The 22,500-nt window shown below is 44.1% G+C and overlaps 1 protein-coding gene across 1 annotated transcript in view; it reads left to right on the top strand.

Moving 5' to 3' along the window:
• LOC147010667 (mannosyl-oligosaccharide 1,2-alpha-mannosidase IA-like) overlaps positions 1-22,500 on the top strand; it is a 506,989-nt gene that overhangs the window by 434,762 nt on the left and 49,727 nt on the right. The window contains exon 4 of the mRNA XM_085860010.1: positions 4,183-4,263. Within this exon, the coding sequence (XP_085716136.1) occupies positions 4,183-4,263 (81 nt within the window). The remainder of the gene's footprint in view (positions 1-4,182; positions 4,264-22,500) is intronic.

Below are 22,500 nucleotides of genomic sequence, written 5' to 3'. Positions count from 1 at the left end.
GCTCAAAAAAGGTGTTTAATGTCCTCTCAAAAAGCCATGAAAAGCCACCTTGGAGTAATGCAAACTCCGTCATGATGCTGTCTTTGATGATTGAGAAAGATTTATTTTGCAAAAAGCTTTCCAGGAATGAGAAGCAGCAGGGAATATTGTAATATAAATAAATATAAACTGCTCAATTGGTTTTGCCCAGCAGAGGAATTTATAGAGGAGTTATAGAAAAGCAGAAATTACATGAAAGTGATTTTTTTTAATGAAGCATAACATTCCAATATTTGTATACAATATTATAATATTGGAGCCAAATATTGGAATGGTATGTTTCATTTTAAATGTCACATTTATTGTGAAGGTGACATGCAGAATATTGCCAACTGGGAGTTAAAGGGAGGTGGGATAGATAATAGAAAAAAGCAAAGGTCGAGGAAGAAATAAAAACAAAAGGGAAAACGTGCACAACATGTTTATAATTTTCTCCATGTGCTATAATTACATTTTTCCATAAAAATTCCAAAAATATATTCGATGTAGGTTAAAAATATATATTAAATGCATTACACAATCAAACTAGAATGGCTGCTCGGTCGAGCACAATCCTCCATCAGGCTGAACAGTGTTCGTTTTGTATCCCACTGAAATAAAGGACGGATCTGGATTCGGAAGTGAAACAAAATGTAATAGTCTTGTTCTTGTCACCTAACCAAGTCATACACCTAGTTTTGTCATAACTTGTCCATAACTATTATTTTGAAACATCATGCTACACATCTCTCAATGGTGAAGAATCACTTTTAATAAACATCTCGTATCCAGATTCGGATTTTCACCAAGGTCGAACCAATTTGTCCGTGTGCCACACCCAACCTCAACCAAATTTTGTCCGAATCCACCCACAACTTTTTGAGATATCCTGCTCACAGACAGACAAACAGGGGTGAATACATAAACTCCGTCCACCTTCGGTGGCAGAGGTAACAAATATTGTCAAAAACAACATCCTCAGTCTGGCATTTCGGCCACAACTTTGCCTTCATCAGGGAGTGTGAGCCAATCGTATGCATTGTGGTGTGCCCCAGCCATCCCTGTCTGCCGCCAGCATTAGCAGGCACGCCAGCTGTGCGCCTCTAGAATTAAGCGCCACATTCTGGTCCAGCCAGACGGCATTTGTGATGGTGTTGACTGGACGTCTTGCCAGCGTGATTAAATTTAGTCGTTAATTCATCAGGCTATTTGTACATTTATCTGGACCGCATCTGCACATTTGTTATGCCAGGCAGTTGTCCTGTCAGTAAATTGTACGAGCTATTTATCATAATGTTCCACCGATGATGTATGGGGGAAGTTGTAGTTGCAAATGTACAAGCAATGAAAGACGTGCGGTATTGTCAGTTGTACTCCGGTTGTTAACGTGGCAAACTAATGTCAATTTTTACAATATCCTAAAAAAAACGTTAAGGGAGTTTTTTTGGCATCATCGTTTGGATAACACATACCAAGTGTTGTGAAATAAATAATTAAATAGCAGCATCAATATTCATTTTCATTCCAAAAGAATAATTACTTTTGGCCTGTCACGTGATTTTCTAAGCAAGCTTCCGTCCAATAAGAAGTGCAAGAAAGTGATGGCAAAATCATCATTGGTTTAACAGCAGCAGATCGAACTGACTGTGAACCATTTCGGGATCCCAAGGAAGACGGTGGGACAATTCCATGCGTTGGTTGGTTGTGGTCGTGTGCAGAAAGCACTGTTGGTTCAACATTGGCTTTTAGATGGAAAGAGACAGTTGGCATTGTGGATACTGACAATATTCGGCCAATGGCAGGTATTAGTCTGCCAATGATGGACCAACATTGCGACGACGGATTAACATACGACCGGGGATCAAATCGACGTTGTCCCAATGGACGTTGCTACTGTTGGGCTCACGTTGCTCCAATGTAGCTGTGCCATCTGGGTTGTCACATCGTCGGACATGAAGATCGTTTAGAGGTCTTAAAACATGGAAGATCATTCAGGGGACTTCAAAGTTGTGATTTTTGTTGGTTGTGCGAGGCACCACTCACGGCATCCTGGGCAAACTCGAACCTCCAATCCAACCCATGAATCGTGGCATGGCATGCAGGTGACAATGTAGCATTTATACATGACACGTAAATATGACATCCAAAGGTATGGAAATAATAATTGGCACTTGAAGTTACTGGCAGATTGCTGGCCATCTTTACAGTCATGAAATACCATGCTATGTTACAATACTGCACTTCACATCAAAATGGACGATCCTTTTTGAAAGTATGCAGCCAAATGATTTTCTGCTTCTCGCATGTAACCCTGACACTCCAATCCAACAGGCTTTCCTTTAAAAACCAAAGGAGACCTTTTATCTGCAGTGTTTTATCTGCTGGAAAAAGAAATTGCTGGATTAATAATTTAACCACGTTTTAGTTTCTGAGTGAGAGCAGCTGGCAACATAGAGAAAACGAACAGTCAGAATCTGATTACTAGTTTTCTCTGCCCCAAGATATTAACTCGATATAAAGAGCTGCTTTTGTTTCGTTTCGTGACTGAAACATGCACTTGTGAAAGGTCGTTTGGGTCCCAAAACATGCTTATACATTGGTGCCTTAGGCCGTCGCCATATGCCACCTTCGCTCCTTGCAGGACAGAAGGACAGGCCTCGAGCCTTCATCGATTATGGTGCACGCATCGAGAGCACGAGTGTTGTTATCAGCAGAAAAGAGAGCGATTCTCTAAATGGCTTATCCAGCCCAGTGGTTGGAGATAATTTCACAGAATACAAAATATAAGCTGTCATTGATTTTAGATCGCCCAATAAAATAAGGGTTTGCCTGGCATAAGGATCAGTGTTTCGCGGAAGGCTTGTGTTACTCCAATGGAGTAACGATTGGAGCGGAAGCACAGAGTTGCACTACCACGGAGCACTTATATGCCTACATTGCCCAGAACTATGAGTCATCTCTACTCAAACATTGTTTGTAATTACTAGTTTAAACTACAAATTTAAAATCTCTCTCTCTCTCTCTCTCTCTCTCTCTCTCTCTCTCTCTCTCTCTCTCTCTCTCTCTCTCTCTCTCTCTCTCTCTCTCTCTCTCTCTCTCTCTCTCTCTCTCTCTCTCTCTCTCTCTCTCTCTCTCTCTCTCTCTCTCTCTCTCTCTCTCTCTCTCTCTCTCTCTCTCTCTCTCTCTCTCTCTCTCTCTCTCTCTCTCTCTCTCTCTCTCTCTCTCTCTCTCTCTCTCTCTCTCTCTCTCTCTCTCTCTCTCTCTCTCTCTCTCTCTCTCTCTCTCTCTCTCTCTCTCTCTCTCTCTCTCTCTCTCTCTCTCTCTCTCTCTCTCTCTCTCTCTCTCTCTCTCTCTCTCTCTCTCTCTCTCTCTCTCTCTCTCTCTCTCTCTCTCTCTCTCTCTCTCTCTCTCTCTCTCTCTCTCTCTCTCTCTCTCTCTCTCTCTCTCTCTCTCTCTCTCTCTCTCTCTCTCTCTCTCTCTCTCTCTCTCTCTCTCTCTCTCTCTCTCTCTCTCTCTCTCTCTCTCTCTCTCTCTCTCTCTCTCTCTCTCTCTCTCTCTCTCTCTCTCTCTCTCTCTCTCTCTCTCTCTCTCTCTCTCTCTCTCTCTCTCTCTCTCTCTCTCTCTCTCTCTCTCTCTCTCTCTCTCTCTCTCTCTCTCTCTCTCTCTCTCTCTCTCTCTCTCTCTCTCTCTCTCTCTCTCTCTCTCTCTCTCTCTCTCTCTCTCTCTCTCTCTCTCTCTCTCTCTCTCTCTCTCTCTCTCTCTCTCTCTCTCTCTCTCTCTCTCTCTCTCTCTCTCTCTCTCTCTCTCTCTCTCTCTCTCTCTCTCTCTCTCTCTCTCTCTCTCTCTCTCTCTCTCTCTCTCTCTCTCTCTCTCTCTCTCTCTCTCGTCGGCATGAAGTTGAAGGGATTCTTCAGATTATTTTACTTATCAAATGTTATACATGTTATTTAATGTACATTTGCTCCTCCACTTGTGTTCATCAAACCTATCAGGTTGACAGGAAAGTCCTGACATATGGCAGGTCCTCAATGGTGATGCTAAACAATTGCCCGTTAGCAACAATTGTTTGCTGCAATGTATTGTTGAAAGGATAATTATGGTAGATAAAGTTGAAGCTGAATTAATTCTCCAGGTATCTCTCTTTGTCTCTCTCCTTCTCGACAGAATGTAGAGGTATCTGTGTTTGAAGTAAACATCCGCTTCGTTGGAGGCCTACTCGCGGCATACTATCTCTCCGGTGAACAAGTAAGTCAACTGACACATTCTCCCCCACTTATTTCCCCTATTCTTTATTCAGGTATGTAACTTGGTTCTAAACTCCAATTACAAGATAATTGACTCCTATGTTCCCGAGAGGCCCTACATATCCTCATGACGCGTGATGCATGATGTTTGTAAATTTTGGTAGTTTCTCCATTCTGCAGCTTTTTCAGCAAAGCAAGTTTTGACACAACAGTATGTTCTCACTGTCCCACCAATCAAAGAGCGGAACCATTTGTCCTGACAAAAAGGGAATCCGTTTAAAAGACAAACATTCTCCTGAAAATGAATGTGGAACCTGTCAAGCCTTCACCCCACCAGTACTTTTCCCCGAGCTGAACCAGCTCGTGCGGCGGTTTCTTTGGTGGTCGGGCAAATTGTTTCCTTTGCCTTTAGCTATTTAGTTTATTCCCTTCTTCTTGAATGTCAGAGCCAAAATGAGATTGCTCTAATTACACTTTGGGGCTTATCCTTTGAGGTTGTTAAAATCTTATTATTATAGGAATGCTAACAACAAGGATTGAAAGCGAAAGCAGCCACGCTGTAGTTTGTATGCGAACATCGCACGTGATTCAAAATACGATTGAATGAAATTCAGACAAATTTCCATTAGCGAAGCTGCTGCACTGTTCCGTATTTACATTTATAACGCTTCTTCCCCCAAGTGGTAAATCAAAGTTGGTCAATTTAAATCCAGCCAGGTCAAGTCCATTAGAAAATGTAATTAGTGGCAGCAAGCATTTTTGATTTACCACTGGATGCTTCTTGTGCTTCTTTGAAGAAAAACAATACTTCTATGACTTCTAACGAGATCTGATAGGAACCTTGATGAGATACCATAAGCTCGAGGTATGAATGCTGTTCGGCATCTAAGGTGGGTGCAGAACTTTCCAAAAGGTTATGAAAGAAGGTGTTTTGTCTGTCTAATTATTGAATAACTAACTGTAAGCATACCTGATCGCCTGGTGTTGGCCCAATGGTTAGGGTGGCGGGCTTTGGGTCCTCAGGTCCTGAGTTCAAATCCCGCTCAGCTGTTGAATTAATACCAGGTGGGGTTAACTCAACCTGTCATCCTTCCGAGGTCGGCAAAAGGAGTGCCAGCATGCTGGTATCCTGTGTCACAGTGGCGACCCGTCCAGGATTGTGCCCAATAGCCAAGGACACTGCTTCGGCAGCATCAACGCTCTGCACAGAGTATGGTCTCAATAGATGGATGGATACCTCCAATGTAACGTGCTAACATGGGTTCAATTCTCGATAAAATTAAACCTCAATTTATTCCCATATTGCAGTGCTTCTCAGGCATGGTGTAGCATCACATCCTTTCAGAGTGAGCATTTTCCTGGCCATCCCATCCACTACCGTGTGGACATTAAAGACTCGATGGTGTCATTCATTAAGTCTATAGTCTGTTGTGTGCCTCTATTAAATTGCCATACTCCACTTTTATGCTCTCGGGTTTCCCGAGGGAGGCAATGGCAAGCGACCTACTGTCTTTCTTGTCCAGGAAACGGTTTCAGCAGTACTTCCTCACCTGTTGCACAAGACTTGCTTGCGTATCAGATGTATGAACAGCTCAAAGTATGTTTGGTAACGCAGGCGTGATAATCCAAATGGGGTGTTTAATCGGTATCAGGGTGTTCTGTTTTAACATTTACTGTACACTGAAAATCATGTTACATGAGAAAGCAGTCCTAAATTCAGCTGTTTATCCCCGTTCTTCGACACTCATATTTTTTTCATTGCGTAGTCTCACTTGCATCGGTTCACAAAATCAAACCTTGGTATCTTGGCTCAATCCTTTTTCGCATAAAAATCCTCAATGACAACGGTGACTGCAATTTTGACAAGTCTGAAGACGACGATGGTTCACGAGCGGTATTTGACGATGTAGATTGTTTCAGAAGTCAAGGATGAGACAATGTGATAATGTTTGACCAAGTTATAAAAATGATCAACATGATGTGGTACGAGTGACGGGTTATTAGCTGCAAAATGTCGAAAACCCGGTTTCGTTCAACAACTTTCAAAATTTGACCTTTGCATAACCTTTAAAGGTCACAAAACAATGTTGTGGACTTTAAAATAAGGAAACAGGATACGTGCTATAGTTTATTGGAGTTAGTTCGTCGAAGAAGGTCGAAAACCCGGTTCGAGTCCCACAACTTTGAAAATTTGACCTTTGTGAACTTTAAAGGTCAAAGGTCAAGGATTATGACCTTTGGTGCAAAACTTCCTCTGGAACATTCCAGGAACAGTATAACGTCATATAGGCTATATGGCATTTCACACTCCTCGGATTATCCATACTTTGATGAAATCAGCGTAAAACAAACTTGAACGGGGCGCCATGGGCAAGGTGTTCGAGATAGAGCAAAATGGTTTCAAGACTTTCGGTGGGAAATGACATCAAGGTTATGCATAAAATATATTGTCATCCTAGCTCTCAAAGTTTGGGCGGTCGTATGATTTTTATGTCAAAATTCGAATTTTTCTAAGTTCATGACCTTGTGACCTTGACCTTGGGACGAAAATGACAAATAGAGCTCTGTGGGGCTATGCAGGTGCCATTGGGCGAACCAAATACTGAAACCCCTGTCAGATTCGACAAACCCCCTCGGAGAAGATGCAAATTGAAATCGGCTACCCCCGAAAAACACAATTCGTAATTTTCTAAGTTTGTGGCCTTGTGCCCTTGACCTTCGGACGAAAATGAAAAATCGAGCTCCGTGGGTCTATGCGGGTGCCATTGGGCTAACCAAATACCGAAACCCCTGTCAGATTCGATAAACCCCCTCGGAGAAGATGCAAATTGAAATCGGCTACCCCCTAAATACACGTTTTTTGGGCGTGGCTCCGCCCATAATGGGCGCCCCATGCCCATTCTCAGGAAAACACAACTAGATCATGATATAAACCTCCCACCAAAATTTTATCAGGATCGGATCAAAACCCACGGAGCTATGCTCGGGACAGACAGACAGACAGACAGACAGACACACAACAACGAATATAGTGGTCACTTTTTTTTTTCGTGAAAATATTTTTTCGTGAACCAAAAATGGAGAACCGGTTAGCAATGCCCGGATGTGTGGGTTGCAAAGTGAGGAGAAATTATTGTGGCCGGTTTAGCATCGCATAAAAGGGACAAGAAACAAATAAAGGAATTTTATTGTTCTGCTCCCGTCTTTTGCTCCGCCGCAATTGAGCCGTCGTGTTGGAAATCCACTGTTTCTGTGCTGCCATGTCTTCATGGGGGCAAAACGAGCACAGAGCTAGAGTCCAAGCGGACCTTTGGAGGCCCTTTCACACATTGCGTGTCTATAGTGCAGGCCGATCAAATTGCCAGTCTATAACGTCGGCATGTCTTGACCCAGTGTGCTGATGGATTGATGTGCTAAGGCATATTGAGGCCCCTTTACCATGAGCAAAATTTCATTTCCTGCTGTGATTCAAAGCCCATACCAGCTTTTTGTCAGATTGAATCATTTTTTGGTCCACCCCGGGCAGCGGAACAGCGGAGCGTGCAACATGAGTCTGTCCAAACAAAATGAGGCTCCCATTATAGATTCACTTTTTGAAAAGAATGACTGTTTTTAAACCGGTTCCATCTAGATCCTTTAGAGCCAGGATCTGTTGGAGCTGCCATCTTAACATCTCCTGTCAATTTATAAACTCTAAGATGTGTGTGTGTGTGTGTGGAGTCTTGTTTTATGTTGGGTTATTAGCCCGTCCGCCACACATTGGGAGACGTGGTCTTGCAAATCGTGCGTGCGTGCGTGTGTGTGTCTTTGCAGGGCATAACTTTTTTTTTACCATTCAAGCTTTTGTCATCAAATTTTCAACAAACCTTTATTATGAGAATATGGAGAAGATTAATTAATAAATAAATTTTAAATCTTTTTTTTTTTTAACCTGTTGTTTTCACCAAGTTTGGTTTGTAAACATTTTGAGATGCTTACTCGTTTATTCACAAGTTTTGAAATGTCTCAAATCTACCAGGATCTGAGAAAAACAACGCAACTAAAAGTTGCTGCTGCATTGTGAGGCTGGGGGTACACTGGCAGCAAAGCACCCAGCATTGTGTCGTTATCTTCTCGGCAATAGGCAGGTTAGAAATTGGGGACTTGAGTATTGTGCCGGCACACAATGGCCGACTCTTTTTGAAAGGCATCGTGAGATCTTTAGCAACCACAAGTTAATACGAAGCTGGCTGGCTTGATGTCACCTCTGACTGCATACTCCATGATGCAAAGTGATGGCTGTGGAGGAACATTAGACAGTTTGTTGTCGGATCCCATTCCATCAGGATTGTGACCCAGAATACCCTCTTTCCCCTTACCCCCAAACATCCGTACACGACTGAGCTGTCTTGAAATAGCTCGGCCTCTAATGTCAAACAGAATGGGCAAGATGCCCTTTTTCTTTCCTCATCTATCCTTGGGATGAGTTACACTCGGATAATTAATTAACGAGGAATGGGGTTGGGGCTTTCTCCAGGCACAAATAAAAGGTCAAAACATTTGGTCAGAAATACAAATTGAGGATCAGGCTGGGTTTTTTTTTCACTCTGGCTGGTCTCACCTCGGGAATGTGAGGAAAGTCGGAATGTGAGGTCGTAAAATAACATACGGCAATCAAGTCTAATACGATTTAGCAAGGGCCTGTCTGCCCTCTGACTAACGGTCTGATGCTCCGTGCCCAGCCAAAACACGGTGCATTGTGTCTCGGTCGGTCCCGCAAATTGCCGTGCGAGCGATCGATGCAAGCTGGGGCCCCATCGCCTGCACCCTCCACACGTACTTCAAATCAACCCAGAGGGCAGTTAGCTGCATTAACAACATGCAGCACCCTCAAACTTCTTCAAAACAAAAAGTTTTAAAGCCTAAATAGGTTACAGTGCAAATTCAATGTCGCCCGGAAACAGCTAAAGCCATCACCGTTGTTATACGACTGGTATTCTCATAACATTTGTGTTGCTTGTTATATTCTCATAATTGTTGTGTTGCTTGTTGTTTGGGATAGTTATTTCAGGGAATAAAGTATAATTGTGACCATTGTTTATGTAGGTGCTACTGGAAGGGTGATCTATCTTATTTATCCCTGATTAATCCCACGTATCTGGGAATCGCATCATAGCAGCGAGTAGGCCTACGACCGGGGGGGAAAAAAATGTCAGACTTTCCGCACATGTGTGTAATTGTGGAAAGGTCAGAACAGCCCGAGGGCTGTCAGATTGATGAATGAGAACAATAATTAGGGCAGATAGAGCTTTGCAGTTGGCCTAGTTTTATGGCTTTCCCCGCTGCGGGTCCTTGCGGCCTGCTGTGTAAGGTCTTGCGTTGGCCACACACTCAAAATATTCTTACAACAGCAACATAATCATGAGCCCGATATATTCCTCCTTCAACTCTCATCAAGGTTTAATGCCCAAGTTCACGAGACCCCTTTTTTTAATCGGGTATGCTCCAGCAATTTCAATCCACCTTACTGTACAAGATGTTGTGATGTGCATAGTCCAAGAAAGGCGCCAGCGGTATTGTCGCTTGTTGCAAATACCAGCAGGGTCACCGTGCTGGGAAGGTCAAAGAGTAGAAACCCGACTAAGAGAGCTCCTTCACCGACCCGTATCGGCAAGTGTGTGAGTGAAGTATGCCAAAACCCCTCAACGCGACACGTGCAATGGCACCGAATTGCAGGGAATAGATATTATTGTGGACCATGTTGAGGGAGGCCTTCATCCCACAGTGGTCTGAAACAGCTTAGTGAGATCAAGTGAAGAGTACAATAATTTTGAGCTATGTGATTTCGATCGCTTTGGATGTTGTTTTCGACCCCACGAGAGTTTTTTTTTTTTTTTGTGAATTGGACACCGAATGCTAATCTCAAGCTTCCAACATCTTGCCGTTTAAATGATATGCTGTACGTGAGCAAACCCACCAAACTTGCCATTTTATTTCTTCCGCTCCAAAAACGGACAGCGGCGACGTGGTTTTTCACAATGCGCATTCTATCTGTCCGAGCTACATTGCAGTCTAACAGGAAAGGTTTGTGGGAAGCAGTTTGCTTTGATATAATAAAAAGTTACAAAAACGAAATCCTGCAGAATCCACGAGTGTAGCAGACCGCCTCATAAACTTCACAGATTCTGCAATCCTTGCACAAAACTTTGGAGATGGTGTGGAGTGCAAAAGCTCGTACAAGCATACTTCCAGCAGTAAGATCTGAGATGGATTCACGCGCGGTCTCCATGTTCATCCTTGTCTTGTGCTTCGCACCATTTGGAATCTTCTCATGTTCATGCGAGACTTCCATCCACGAAAACTCCCGAGCAGGCAAGCCGACATTGCCATGGAAGTTCTCCCACCTTTGTTTGCCTCCAGCCAATCTCAGCCAGGGAAATGCAGTCACCTGATCCAGGTTGGCAGGTATTTAATTTGTAATTAGTGCTAATTGTGTGTGAATTTGAATTGGAGAAGGCACAAAATCAATGTCGGCATTTCCCAGAAGACAGAGGTTTTCTAGGCGAATCTGACTCCTTCACAGAAATTAAAGATGTGAGCAGAGCCTGCACAGACGGGCATTAAAAACCCTTGATTGGCTCATTAAGAGTGGGATGGCGTCTTTCTTTCCTTCACAATCCCGTCGAGAAAGGCCACGGTTTTCTTTGTATGATCACTTTTTCACGTGCCGCAGCCTAGTACCCAGGTTGGATGCGTGTTTGGGCTTTCATAATGATGTGAAGAGTTTCCATTGAATGAACGGGGTGTTGGAGGCAATGGCTACACATTAATTGAGACAACAACAAGACTCCAATATCCTGAGATATGAGCAAAATCTCATTGGATCCTTTCATACCAAGACTGATCTTTGTGACTGACATCCTTGTATCCACATCCTTGGATCCTTCCTTTCTTGGATCCTTCCTGAATTGTAAAACTACCCGGCTCCAGTATTCTTCACAGACTCGGAGGATAAATTACGGATCGGACCATTTGAAACTCTCTTTCAATCGCCAACTTGTGAATTCATTAACTCCCTGCAAATAATTGGAGTATTTGATTAAAGGAATTGCTTGTTTCGTTTCTTCGTGCCCATCTCTTGATAACATTATGCTACATTTAAATACCATGTACTGTATCCGTTGATTTGTTACGCCGCCTGACATTGTCCGCCTTGCAGGCTCTGGACTAAAAATAAAATTATCACACATGTCTGTTATGCAAGACATTGGGATGGGGGGTGGGGGTGAGGGGGGTAGTAAACCTAGTCAAGGCTCAGGGAAGAGCAAAAACACAGAATGGATCAGGACGCAAAATAACAAGGGGGAAATGAAAAGAGCAGAGCCGAGGGAGTATAAGGTATGTGGGTAAGGATGAGATGGAGAGGAGAATGCGGGGATTTTATTTATTTATTTATTGTATGCATTGTCGAGGCTCTTATGAGAACTAACACACAATGCACAGCAAAGGGGGGGGGGCATGAGACAAGAGGGGCGGGAGTGGGAAGGACAAAACAGTGGGGAACAGAGACATTAGGAGATCTGTGGAAGGGAGAGAGATGGGGTGGGGAACATGGGGTAAACAAGATGGACATTACAGGGATTTTGAGGAAAGAAAGCAGGGAATTTGAAGGAGGTTGGGTTCGGGTGGATTAACGGGGGAAGAAAAGATCGAGGATTTGGATGGGGGGTGATAAGAGGTGGTGGTAAACAGCTGTTTTGAAGGCCTGGAGGGAAGAATGGGATTGAATAGAGTGAGGGAGTTTATTCCAAAGGTGGGGAAAAAGAGGAATGAATGAGTGAAGGTGAGCAGCGATTCGTGATTTTGGTAGTTTTACCAGAAGTGGGTTGCTGGCGGACCTTGAGAGCCCTGCGGAAATATGGGGGGGTTTTCATCAATGATCTCTCTGACTCTCAGCAGACAGAGCAAAGCGTGAAGGGAGGGGTGGGGGCGTTGAGAACAGAGAGGAGACAGTAGAAGATATAAAGACCACTGACTTACCTGCAGTGAGAGAGTGAGAGGCCCAAAGGCTCAGCCTCATCGCGGGAGATGCTAATGATCCAAAATGCCTTGGTTTCCACAGCGTGAAACTGAGAAAAGTGGGAGGCAGGAGCACAAGCCCAGAGGGTACAGCAGTACTCCATCAGCATCAGACTGCGGACGAAAGCTTTGTATGTGGTCAGGAGCTCAGGTGGGCCGAGGAAGGGCTTTGCACGACGGAGGATTCCCAGTCGGCGACTGGCTTTGGAGGCGAGGTTTGAAATGTGGCTTTCCCAGGAAAGATAATGGCAGATAGTGAGACCCAGAAGCTTGAATGAAAGGACTTCTTCCAGAGGATTGTTGAGAAAGTACATGTGGGGGGTCCAAATGGGGCTTTTGGAGAGACATAGTGAGAGTGTGAGATTTGTCAGGGTTGAAGGACATGTTGCGCGTTTGTGATTTTATCCAGATTTTCAGAGAGCGAAGAAGCTGCTGCTTGCTGGTCTAAGGGATGACAGATGGTACGGCCGAGGGTGGTCATCAGCAAAGAGAGAAAGAGGATTTTCCAGAGAGTCGGAGAGATCATTGATGAAAACTTGAAAAAGAACAGGGCCCAGAATACTGTCTTGAGGAATTCCGGCCTGGACAGGAAGAGGGGATGAAAGAACTCCATTTGGGGCACATGTTGACTGCAACAGGAGAGGAAGTCTGCGAGCCATGAGTGGAGATGGCCTTGGATACCGTAGGAAGAGAGTTTGTTGAGCATGGCAGGGTGCCAGACCATGTCAAAAGTACGCGATATGTCTAGGGATACGGCTTGGATTTCATGTCCGGCATTGAGGACCTCCATCCATTGTTGGGAGAGCAGAAGCAGCATATCCAGGGTAGAGTGACCTGGTCTGCAACCAAATTGATGATTGGAAATCAAGCCATTGGAGAAGAGGAAGGATTTCATGTCTGAAGCGATGATGGATTCCATAATCTTGCTGATGATTGGGAGAAGGCTGATTGGTCTGTAGTTGCAGGGATCTGTTTTTGCACCTTTTTATGCAGAGCGGGATTGAACAAGATGGATAGAGAAGCAAACTCTCAGGAAAGAATACTGGAAATTTGGGTGGGTGGTTTTAATGAGGGTAGAAAAGATTATGGTTTTGGATGGGGGATGCTCTGACATGGTGGTGAACACCTGTCTTGAAGACCTGGAGGGAAGGATGAGATTAAGGAGGATGTGGGAAGTTGGTTCCACAGCTGGGGAAAAAGAGGAACAAATGGGTGAAGATGAGCAGTGATTCCAGATTTTGAGGGTGTCACTGGAAGAAGGTTGCTGGTGGACCGTGTGCACCCTGCAGAATCCTTATACGGAACAAAGCACGGAGAAGGCAGAGAGTGCAAGACCGTAAAGGAGATGGAAAAAGGCAAAGACCACCGACCTGCAAAGTGATAGGCCCATAGACTCAACTTCATCGCAGGAGATCCCGATGATCTTGAAGGTCTTGGTTTCCATTGGGTCAAGCTGAGCAAGGTGGAAGACAGTGGTGGAAGGTGGAAGCTGAGCAAGGTGGAAGCCCAGAGGGGATAACAGTATTCCATCAAGCTGCGAATGAAGGCTTTATTTGTGGATAAGAGCTCAGGTGTACTCAGTTGTGTATTCTTTAACAATCCAAAAATATTTGAGCTCATTTAATTGTTTAACATTTCTATTTGAACCCATAACTTTCAATGCTGCGGAATATTCAAACCCCATACCCTATTTGGCCGAGGGCAAGTCTCATGTGAATGTCATGTAAAAGTAATGAATGTAAACGTGCCCTGGTGAGCTCTGATGTCATAGTGCTCCTTGTGAATTCCATAGAAATTCAACTGTGATCACTGTTTTTACGAAAAACATCCATGGTCCTGGCACAATGACGCACTCTTTTGAAAAACACCACTGTGATTTTTACATCCTTACTGGAGTGGTGGCAGGAAGTTTTCTTAAGCCAATGACATTAATTCTTCAAGAAACAAATCGAGGGTTGGACTTATAAAAGGATGCGTTTTCAAATAAGGGGGAACTCTAAACTTCTCCTTCTGGACATATTCCCTTGTTGTCCGTCTCTGTCTGTTTTGTCCCTCAGCCCTGCTGTTCGCATTTCCACCTCTTTCTGCTGTTCTTTTTGTTATATTGCGTCATGATCCATTTTGTGTTGTAGCTCTTCCATGAGCCTTGACTCTGTAAACAAAGTTTTTTTTTTTTAACTTTCAAAACAAAATGATCTGGAAGAATGAAGAATTAGTCCTCCTGGTGAAGGGTAGTGTCGATTTTCGTTGGTGGACAAAGTAGAACAAGGGATCAACGGTATGTTAACCGTCATAGGAAGCAAGGAGAAACAGACGTTTTGGGTGTTAATCGTCATTGCAAAAGAACTGTCGGGGAAAGCAAGGCCAGCTATTCATTTCGGGCAGTAGCCCTTCATCCGAGCAAAATAATCTCTTTTGCTCTGACAAAGGGTTATTGCCTGAAACGTCAGCTTCTTGCTTCCCGTTACAGTTAGCATACATCGATCAACATTCTGTGATTGTGTCTATTGTTCTACCTGTTGATTCTATCCATTAAAATCTGGGACCTGAGATCACAATGTCCATGTGCAGTCACATTGTTGTGGTGCCGGGTCTCGGTGGCGAGCACGACCGCTAGGTGGAGCATTAGAGTTGGCTCCACCGAACACCCGGAATTTAGGTCGTACCTTTCAGATAAATCTGAAAGGTCACGGGTCCCTTATCGGACCAAATATCGCCAATAGGTCGACCACGTGGGATAGGGTCAATTGCCAATTTCAATATACCTAAATACCCACGTCGTCCAAACTACCGGGGAAATTCACCCTCGGCAGGATCTGCGTGATGCGGGCCGTTACCGAGCCGGATCCGAGTCGTACCCTGAGCGGAGAGTACCAGATTCCTGCCGGGCCGATTGCATGATTACGGCAACAATGAAGCCTCCTAATTCCCGTTCGCAGCGCGGCAAACCAATAATAGAAAGGACAAGGACGAGCTGGGACATTCAACAAAAGGGGAATTTATTAACAATAGGGGGAAGGGAACACACAAAGAGCAGAGTAATCCGAATAAGAAATGTTAATAATGTACAACAAAAAGCACTTAACAATTATACTTAGACAAGACAAGCCCGCACACAGACATGCACACCCAAAAAGAAAATGGACCCGCCGGGTCTTTATTCGGCTCTCCGGCCGAGGATGATAGTTCGGCTGGGAGTCAGAACGGCTGGCTACCTTGCCGCGAGCGCGCTGCTGGTCGTCCACACCTTCTCGGAGCTACAGTCACCAAAAGCACGGACCAGGGCAGCCGAACCCAGAGGAGGCGAGACGAGGTGATCTCCCTTGATGAAATGGTCGACCGCTCGCTGTAATGCTCCAGATGAGACACCTCCAAAGCGCGAGATGCAGTCCGCCGCAAACCAGGCAGACGCGCTTCGAGACACACAGGACGCAATCTCCCCACACTGGTCCCGCCAACCACTCTTTTGGAGGGAGCCGCTTCTCCTGGCCACTCGCCTCCTGATTGGTCGGACGCATCGCACGATTCCCTGGCCATCTCCCATTGGACAGGCCCATGGTAGGCGGGGCAACTCCCACCCTTCTGGGTGGAGTCCCGATCAGAGGCGTTTGTAGCTCCGCCTACCTCCTCATCTCCAAACCACGTGCGTAATGGCGATAGTGTTGAGTGGGAGACGGGGCGGGTGAGACACCCGCTCCTTGCCGATTGGCCAAAGAGGGACACCATGCCTACGTTAAACTCCGCCCACGCACGCGCTCACTCGCCGGCGAACATGCGAAGAATGCCGTGAGCAGAGTGTTGTTGTTGTGAAAGCAAAGATGGGCGTTGTTGTCGTTGTTGTTGGTGATGTAAAAATCCTAACTATAAAATAACTCCGCAGCACACGTACAATAAATTCCCATTAGACTCGTGACGGGACCCTAACTAGAAACACGTACTTACCGATATAACTGATCTATAGGACCTGGCTGTTGTGTGCAGTAAGCTTCCAAATTCGTAACAATATAACGTCATATCAACGTCACAACCAGTGCTGAGATATTTGTTTTTACGGTGTTGGGTGGTGGTCTCAAAACTTGCGATGTACCGGTGAGAGCAACCAAGGAATTGTGATTGTCCAGATTTTTGACATTTCTTTTGAGGAAAGGTGGGATCCGTATCATGGAAGATAATTGCCATCCTCATTTAAACTTCAAAACTTCAAGAATTTGCATTCCATGCAAATATTTGATTTGATTTAATTTACCATGCATACACTTTTAGAGTTGGTGTTGGTGCTGCCAAAGCACTTTCTTTGCAGGGATGAAACTGGGTGGTTTTCCAGCATTGTTTGTCCATGCTCTAACTTTTTAATTGTGAGCATCAAGCAAGGAAGCAGCATGTACCATTTTAAAGTCTTTGGCATGACTCAGCCGGGGTTTGAACCACCAACCTCCCAGACTCTGAGCGAGCACTCTAACCATTATTGATATGAAATTCTATGCGAGTGAAAATGTGAATGAAATTTTGAGGCCACACTGGTTGGTACCGCCCGGCCTGTTCACAAACTTTGAGCAGAGTGCGCTGCACATACGTCGTCCTTTATTGTGTCGTTCGACTTCACATGTGTCGCGCACTTGCAAAAGCTTTGACTTAGATCTCGAACCACCTTTTCGACGGATAGCTTTCATATCGTGAGTCCTTGTCAGAAAGTTTCAAGACTGTTAACCTTTGTGACAAGACTAATTTAGTTATAATAAAATGTTAAATCATTGATGGGACTACTGATACGAATTGCTCAAGTGAAATATCAAACTGAAAAGGCACATAAGGATAGCTCATTTTGAGCTCTGATTACAGCTAAGGCATCGGTAGGGGGTGGTCGACCAAGACAGTGCGTAGCACCCAAGACCGTGCATTGTCATTTTTACCTCCGCCACCAAAGGTGAAGGAGGTTATGTTTTCGCCCCTTTCTGTTGGGTCACCGAAATAGGTGACCCCTATTGTCAGTAATTCTGTCTGTCTGTCTGTCTGTTTGTTTGTTTGTCATCAGCATAATTGGTAGTAAACGTGGGCCGATTTTGACCAAACTCGGGTGGTAGGTACATCTTATGACCTAGTGCTTTGGAAATTGTGATGGTTGCTTGAGATGCTTTGGTTCCCTAGCAACAACCGAAAAACCTTCAAAATCGGTACCGTTCACACGAAATAAATTTCGAAAGCCATTATCCCACGTAGGGTTATGAAATTTGGCACGAATGATACACAGGTGATGCTCTATCAAATATATTGTGGTTTTTGTGATATATGGAATACTTTACCCGCAGCGCCCCCTACAATTAGGGTATGTGCGAAAATTGGCGAAAATTGAAGGCCCCCTAGCGACCAGGTGAGTGCATCGATACGAATGAAACTTTGCAGGTTCATGCTCCTCAATGAGTACTACAACTTTGCCTCAGGACATATTGACCGATTTCGCTTAGGTCAGGAGTCAAAGGTCAATTACTGCAAAAATGGATAATATGCGAGAGCTGGCGGTGCCTTCGCGCCAAATGCTACTCCTCCTAGGGTTATGGTCGGATGGTCATGAAAATTCACACTAATCGTCTGGAATACATTGTGCACAAACTATTAAGCTGGATTTTCGATTTATATCTTTGTTCACCCACAGCACCCCCTCGAACTTTGGGGATTTCCGATTTCAAACAGCATTTTCGGTACTTTTCATTCAAATGGATACCGAGTAGTTATCAGTCGATGGAACTGGATGAGATTTGATATGCATAATCTTAAGGTGATTTCATATCCGCTATATGCCATCCATTTTGCTCTATATCTTATAGTTTCCAAATGGCAACCCTCTCAACTTGGGTGTCCGAGGGCCATTGAGCATTCCTGCTGAAACTTCAAAGTACACTAGCTCCAGGGCGATTGAACCGATCCAAACAAATTTTTCCACGTGAATACTCCCCCATGAGTAGTACAAGTTTGCTCATTTGCATAATGACTTACCTCCACTCAGTCAGCGGTCAAAGTGTCGCAATACTAACAGTCCTGCTCGGAGACCCATCGCCGCCTACCGGCTTGTCTGTCTGTTTGTCTGTTTGTGTACACGATATCTCAAAAAGTTGTGGACGGATCCGGATGAAATTTTGTGGACACGTTGGGTGTGTGACAAGGAAGAATTGATTCAATTTTGATGAAGATCAAAATCCAGATCCAATTACGAGACTTTTTTAAGTGATTCTTCACCATTGAGAGATAGGGCCAAAATGATATATAACACGATATCTCAAAAAGTTGTGGACGGATTCGAATAAAACTTTGTGGACAAGTTGTGTGTGTCGCAAGGACAAATTGATTCTATTTTGGTGAAGATCCAAATCCGGTTCTGGATATGAGAATTATTTAAATGTTGAAGTGATTCTTCACCATTGAGAGATAGGGCCAAAAACGATATAGTACTGTGTAGCATGATGTTTAAAAAATGTATTGGGACCGATATGTACTCATGGATCAGGCATTGCGTGGCAGAGGTATGTGCTCTACCGAGTGCTCTTCGTGTCTCTTTAGCAATTGCTGCAATTGGAAGAAATGAAAAAGGTATTAAACTGAAGGAGAGAGGAAATTCTAAAGTCAAATTAATTTTGATTATTTCTTCCAATCACAGTGATTGTTCAGAGAAAATGACAGTCCCATCTTGGAGAACATCCCCCCACTCTTCCCCTCTATTTGGATTTCATTGTGCATTACATTGATACTGTGCAAACATCCATCCTGGTGCTTCACAGGCCAATCATTGCTGCGTTATACAGGGTGATAGAAAAGTCCCTGTGCACCAAGCTGGTGAACCCCAAACTGAACAACTCGAGTGTTTATGGATCTGCCGCATGATATGTTTGATGACATAATCATTTCAAAGAATCTTTAGCCACCAAGATCTCCTGATCTTTCACTTCTGGACTATTATTTGTTAAAAACGTGACGTATACAAAAATAATCCCCACACTCTCGAGAAACTGAGAAAACCATCCATCATCAATGTCATCCACACTATCTCGCAACTTGAACTGTCCCGTGTTTTTCGGAACAAAATAAGATGAGTGGATACATGTCTGTAAGTTCATGGAGACCATTTCCAACATCTACTGTCAGCAGAATAAACTGTACTGCAGGTGCACAGGGACTTTTCGATCACCCTGTGGTATGTTGTCGTTTTAAAGAGGGTTTTAAACAGGTTGTCCCAACTGCTCGAGACATTTAAAAGTGAAATGTTGCCTTTTGCTTCCATGGCATTGCGCTTGTGTCTGTTTGTCACGCTGTCAGAGTTGGCGAGCCAACCTGAGATTGTGGTTCTGTGGATATAATGATGAAAGATAGAGAAACTCGGTGCTGGCGGCGCATGCTTTGCGGTTGACCCCTTAATACCACCAAAGCAACTTGAGATGGGCACAAAAAATGCCACCGATGAAAAGGCAGTGCTGCCGATTAAACCACATTTAAAGTAGAGCATTCATCGAACACCTTTCCCCATGCTGTCTTGAGAAACAAGGACATGGGCAGAGTCTGCAAGCAGCAAATTTGATTAGTTGCGATAATGTAAAACACTGTAATATTGTGTCCATGTACTGCTAAACGGAAGGGTTTTGAAAGTGCCAAGAAGGCGATTTGTATTCTACAGTGTTCAAGTATATAATTCAATTGAAATAAAATAAAGATTTTAAAGGTTGTTGGAAAAAAAAATCCAGAAGTTTAACGCCCTGTCTTTTGCACCACCCTATCGAACACGTTACAATAGTTATTCGCGTCTGTTGTTTGTGTCCTTTATAACATCCTTAAAATCAGAAAGTTTCCTGTTTGGAATGATTTTCAATTTTTTTTTTTTAACTACCAGGCAGGCAGGGAGAGTAAAATAATTACGTCACTCCTCTCTACGCATGCGTAATCAGGACGAATTCAGAGCCAAAGTACTGATAAACTACAGGTTCGTTTTCCGATTCTTGTTCAAAATAGAACACTCGATTGAAAACGTTTGAAGACAGACAGACATGAACCAATTGCTTACTTAACCTGCTTTTCATTTCAAGTGCGCAGGGTAACAACGAATTCCTTTACATGAACAAAGGATACTCCTAGAATGAGAGAGAGGCTTCTCAATTTGAGGGGCAAGTACTGTACCACAACGCATTGCTGCAGCATTTTTACAGCGCGTTTTATTACCTTTGAGAACATGCAGAGATTACTTTGAGAATATGTGAATACCTAAGTGCATCCTATTCATGTTCGTTAGCACTGCTATGAAATTAATTAGGATGTATGAACGTTATTGTTTTATTAGCTCCCGTTGCTGTTTTCGGTTTGTTCTGTGCTTTACATTGCAGTAATAACCGACCTAAACCCAACCTGTTGTGAAAAATATACCTTTCTCTCTATTGCACACCTCTCGCCGGTTGGGGATGATGGGATTATCATGGCACCTGGCAATCTCCATGGTAATTTCTCTTTTTCTATTTTTCACGCCCTTATATCTCTCGAGCCACATGTCTCCCTTTGAATACCATAGCCTTTTGACCTGGCTTTAGTTTAACGAAGCAGGCCTGGATGATTTACAGTCCTCTCACTCGGACATTTACAAATCTTACAATAGGCCAGTGACGATGGATATTTATATTTGCAATTTTTCAAAGTTAAAGGCAACTCCGAGGGTCACTACGCCTCTGCGTGTCATGGCACAATCATGTGGATTCACAGTCAGCTGCACACATAAGCCTTGTTGTCAGTGCTGTTGCGATGGAGCACTGGGCCGGCATGTGGTGGTTGTTACGCAGTGTGGCGTGAGTGGCGCACGCATAGCTTTCTGGTTCATCGGAAGGTTGGCTCCCTTGTGCACATTGTTTGTGGTGCTTTGTTAAATTGTTCAGCATGTGTGGAACAAATGCTCCTTGTCCCAGTTTTGCCCGTGTGAAATTTGGTTCAGGTGACACCTTGCAACCAGGTTTTAGAACCACATGCTGTGAAACAAAATTTCCCCTGGGCTTTGTTGGCACAGTAAGGAAGTTTTGAAGAGTGGCAATACTATGGTGAGGGCAAGAGGGCAATATCAGTTGAAGGAAAAACAGGTCCTCTTAACTCCATACACCTGTTGTAGGTCCCCTTAACTCCATACATATGTTGTAGGTCCTCTTAACTCCGTACAGCTGTTGTAGGTCCTCTTAACTGCATACACCTGTTGAAGGTCCCCTTAACTCCATACACCTGTTGTAGGTCCCCTTAACTCCATACACCTGTTGTAGGTCCCCTTAACTCCGTACACCTGTTGTAGGTCCCCTTAACTCCATACACCTGTTGTAGGTCCCCTTAACTCCGTACACCTGTTGTAGGTGCTCTTAACTCCATACACCTGTTGTAGGTCCTCTTAACTGCATACACTTGTTGTGTGTGCTCTTAACTCCATACACCTGTTGTAGGTCCTCTTAAGTCCATACACCTGTTGTAGGTCCTCTTAAGTCCATACACCTGTTGTAGGTCCCCTTAACTCCATACACCTGTTGTAGGTCCCCTTAACTCCATACACCTGTTGTAGGTCCTCTTAAGTCCATACACCTGTTGTAGGTGCTCTTAACTCTGTACACCTGTTGTAGGTCCTCTTAACTGCATACACCTGTTGTGGGTGCTCTTAACTCCATACACCTGTTGTAGGTCCTCTTAAGTCCATACACCTGTTGTAGGTCCTCTTAAGTCCATACACCTGTTGTAGGTCCTCTTAAGTCCATACATCTGTTGTTTCAGACCGTGTGAAAAATCACTAAGGGGAAGTGTGTAAGCTCAGCACTGTACGGATCACTCTTTGACATGCTTCTCATTTGAGAAACAGTTTTATATTAAAAGTAGGGCAGGTCGGATAGCCTGAGGTACGCACACTCACCTTTCACCTGCCCAGCCTGGGTTTGAATCTTGTTCCAGCTATAAACTGCCATCCTGGTGGTTTGCATGCAGGGTGATCCATCATTATGTGTGCCATCCATCGGAAGGACATTAAGCCGGAGGACCCATCTACCATCACGGGCATTTGATGGAAGTTAAATATCCTGCAGTGTCTTTCACAAAGAGCAGACGAGTTATCGCTGACCACTCTGAACAAATCACAAATTCCTGCCACCTTCAAATGAGCATCAGGCCTTGCCAGCCAGTTCATAAAAAG

This window comes from Eptatretus burgeri, chromosome 16, assembly GCF_056783735.1.
Source record: "Eptatretus burgeri isolate ZD-2024b chromosome 16, Ebu_testis_v1, whole genome shotgun sequence".
NCBI lineage: Eukaryota > Metazoa > Chordata > Myxini > Myxiniformes > Myxinidae > Eptatretus > Eptatretus burgeri.
Note: the sequence above shows the minus strand (reverse complement) of the source record. Positions and strands in the feature narration are given on the sequence as shown.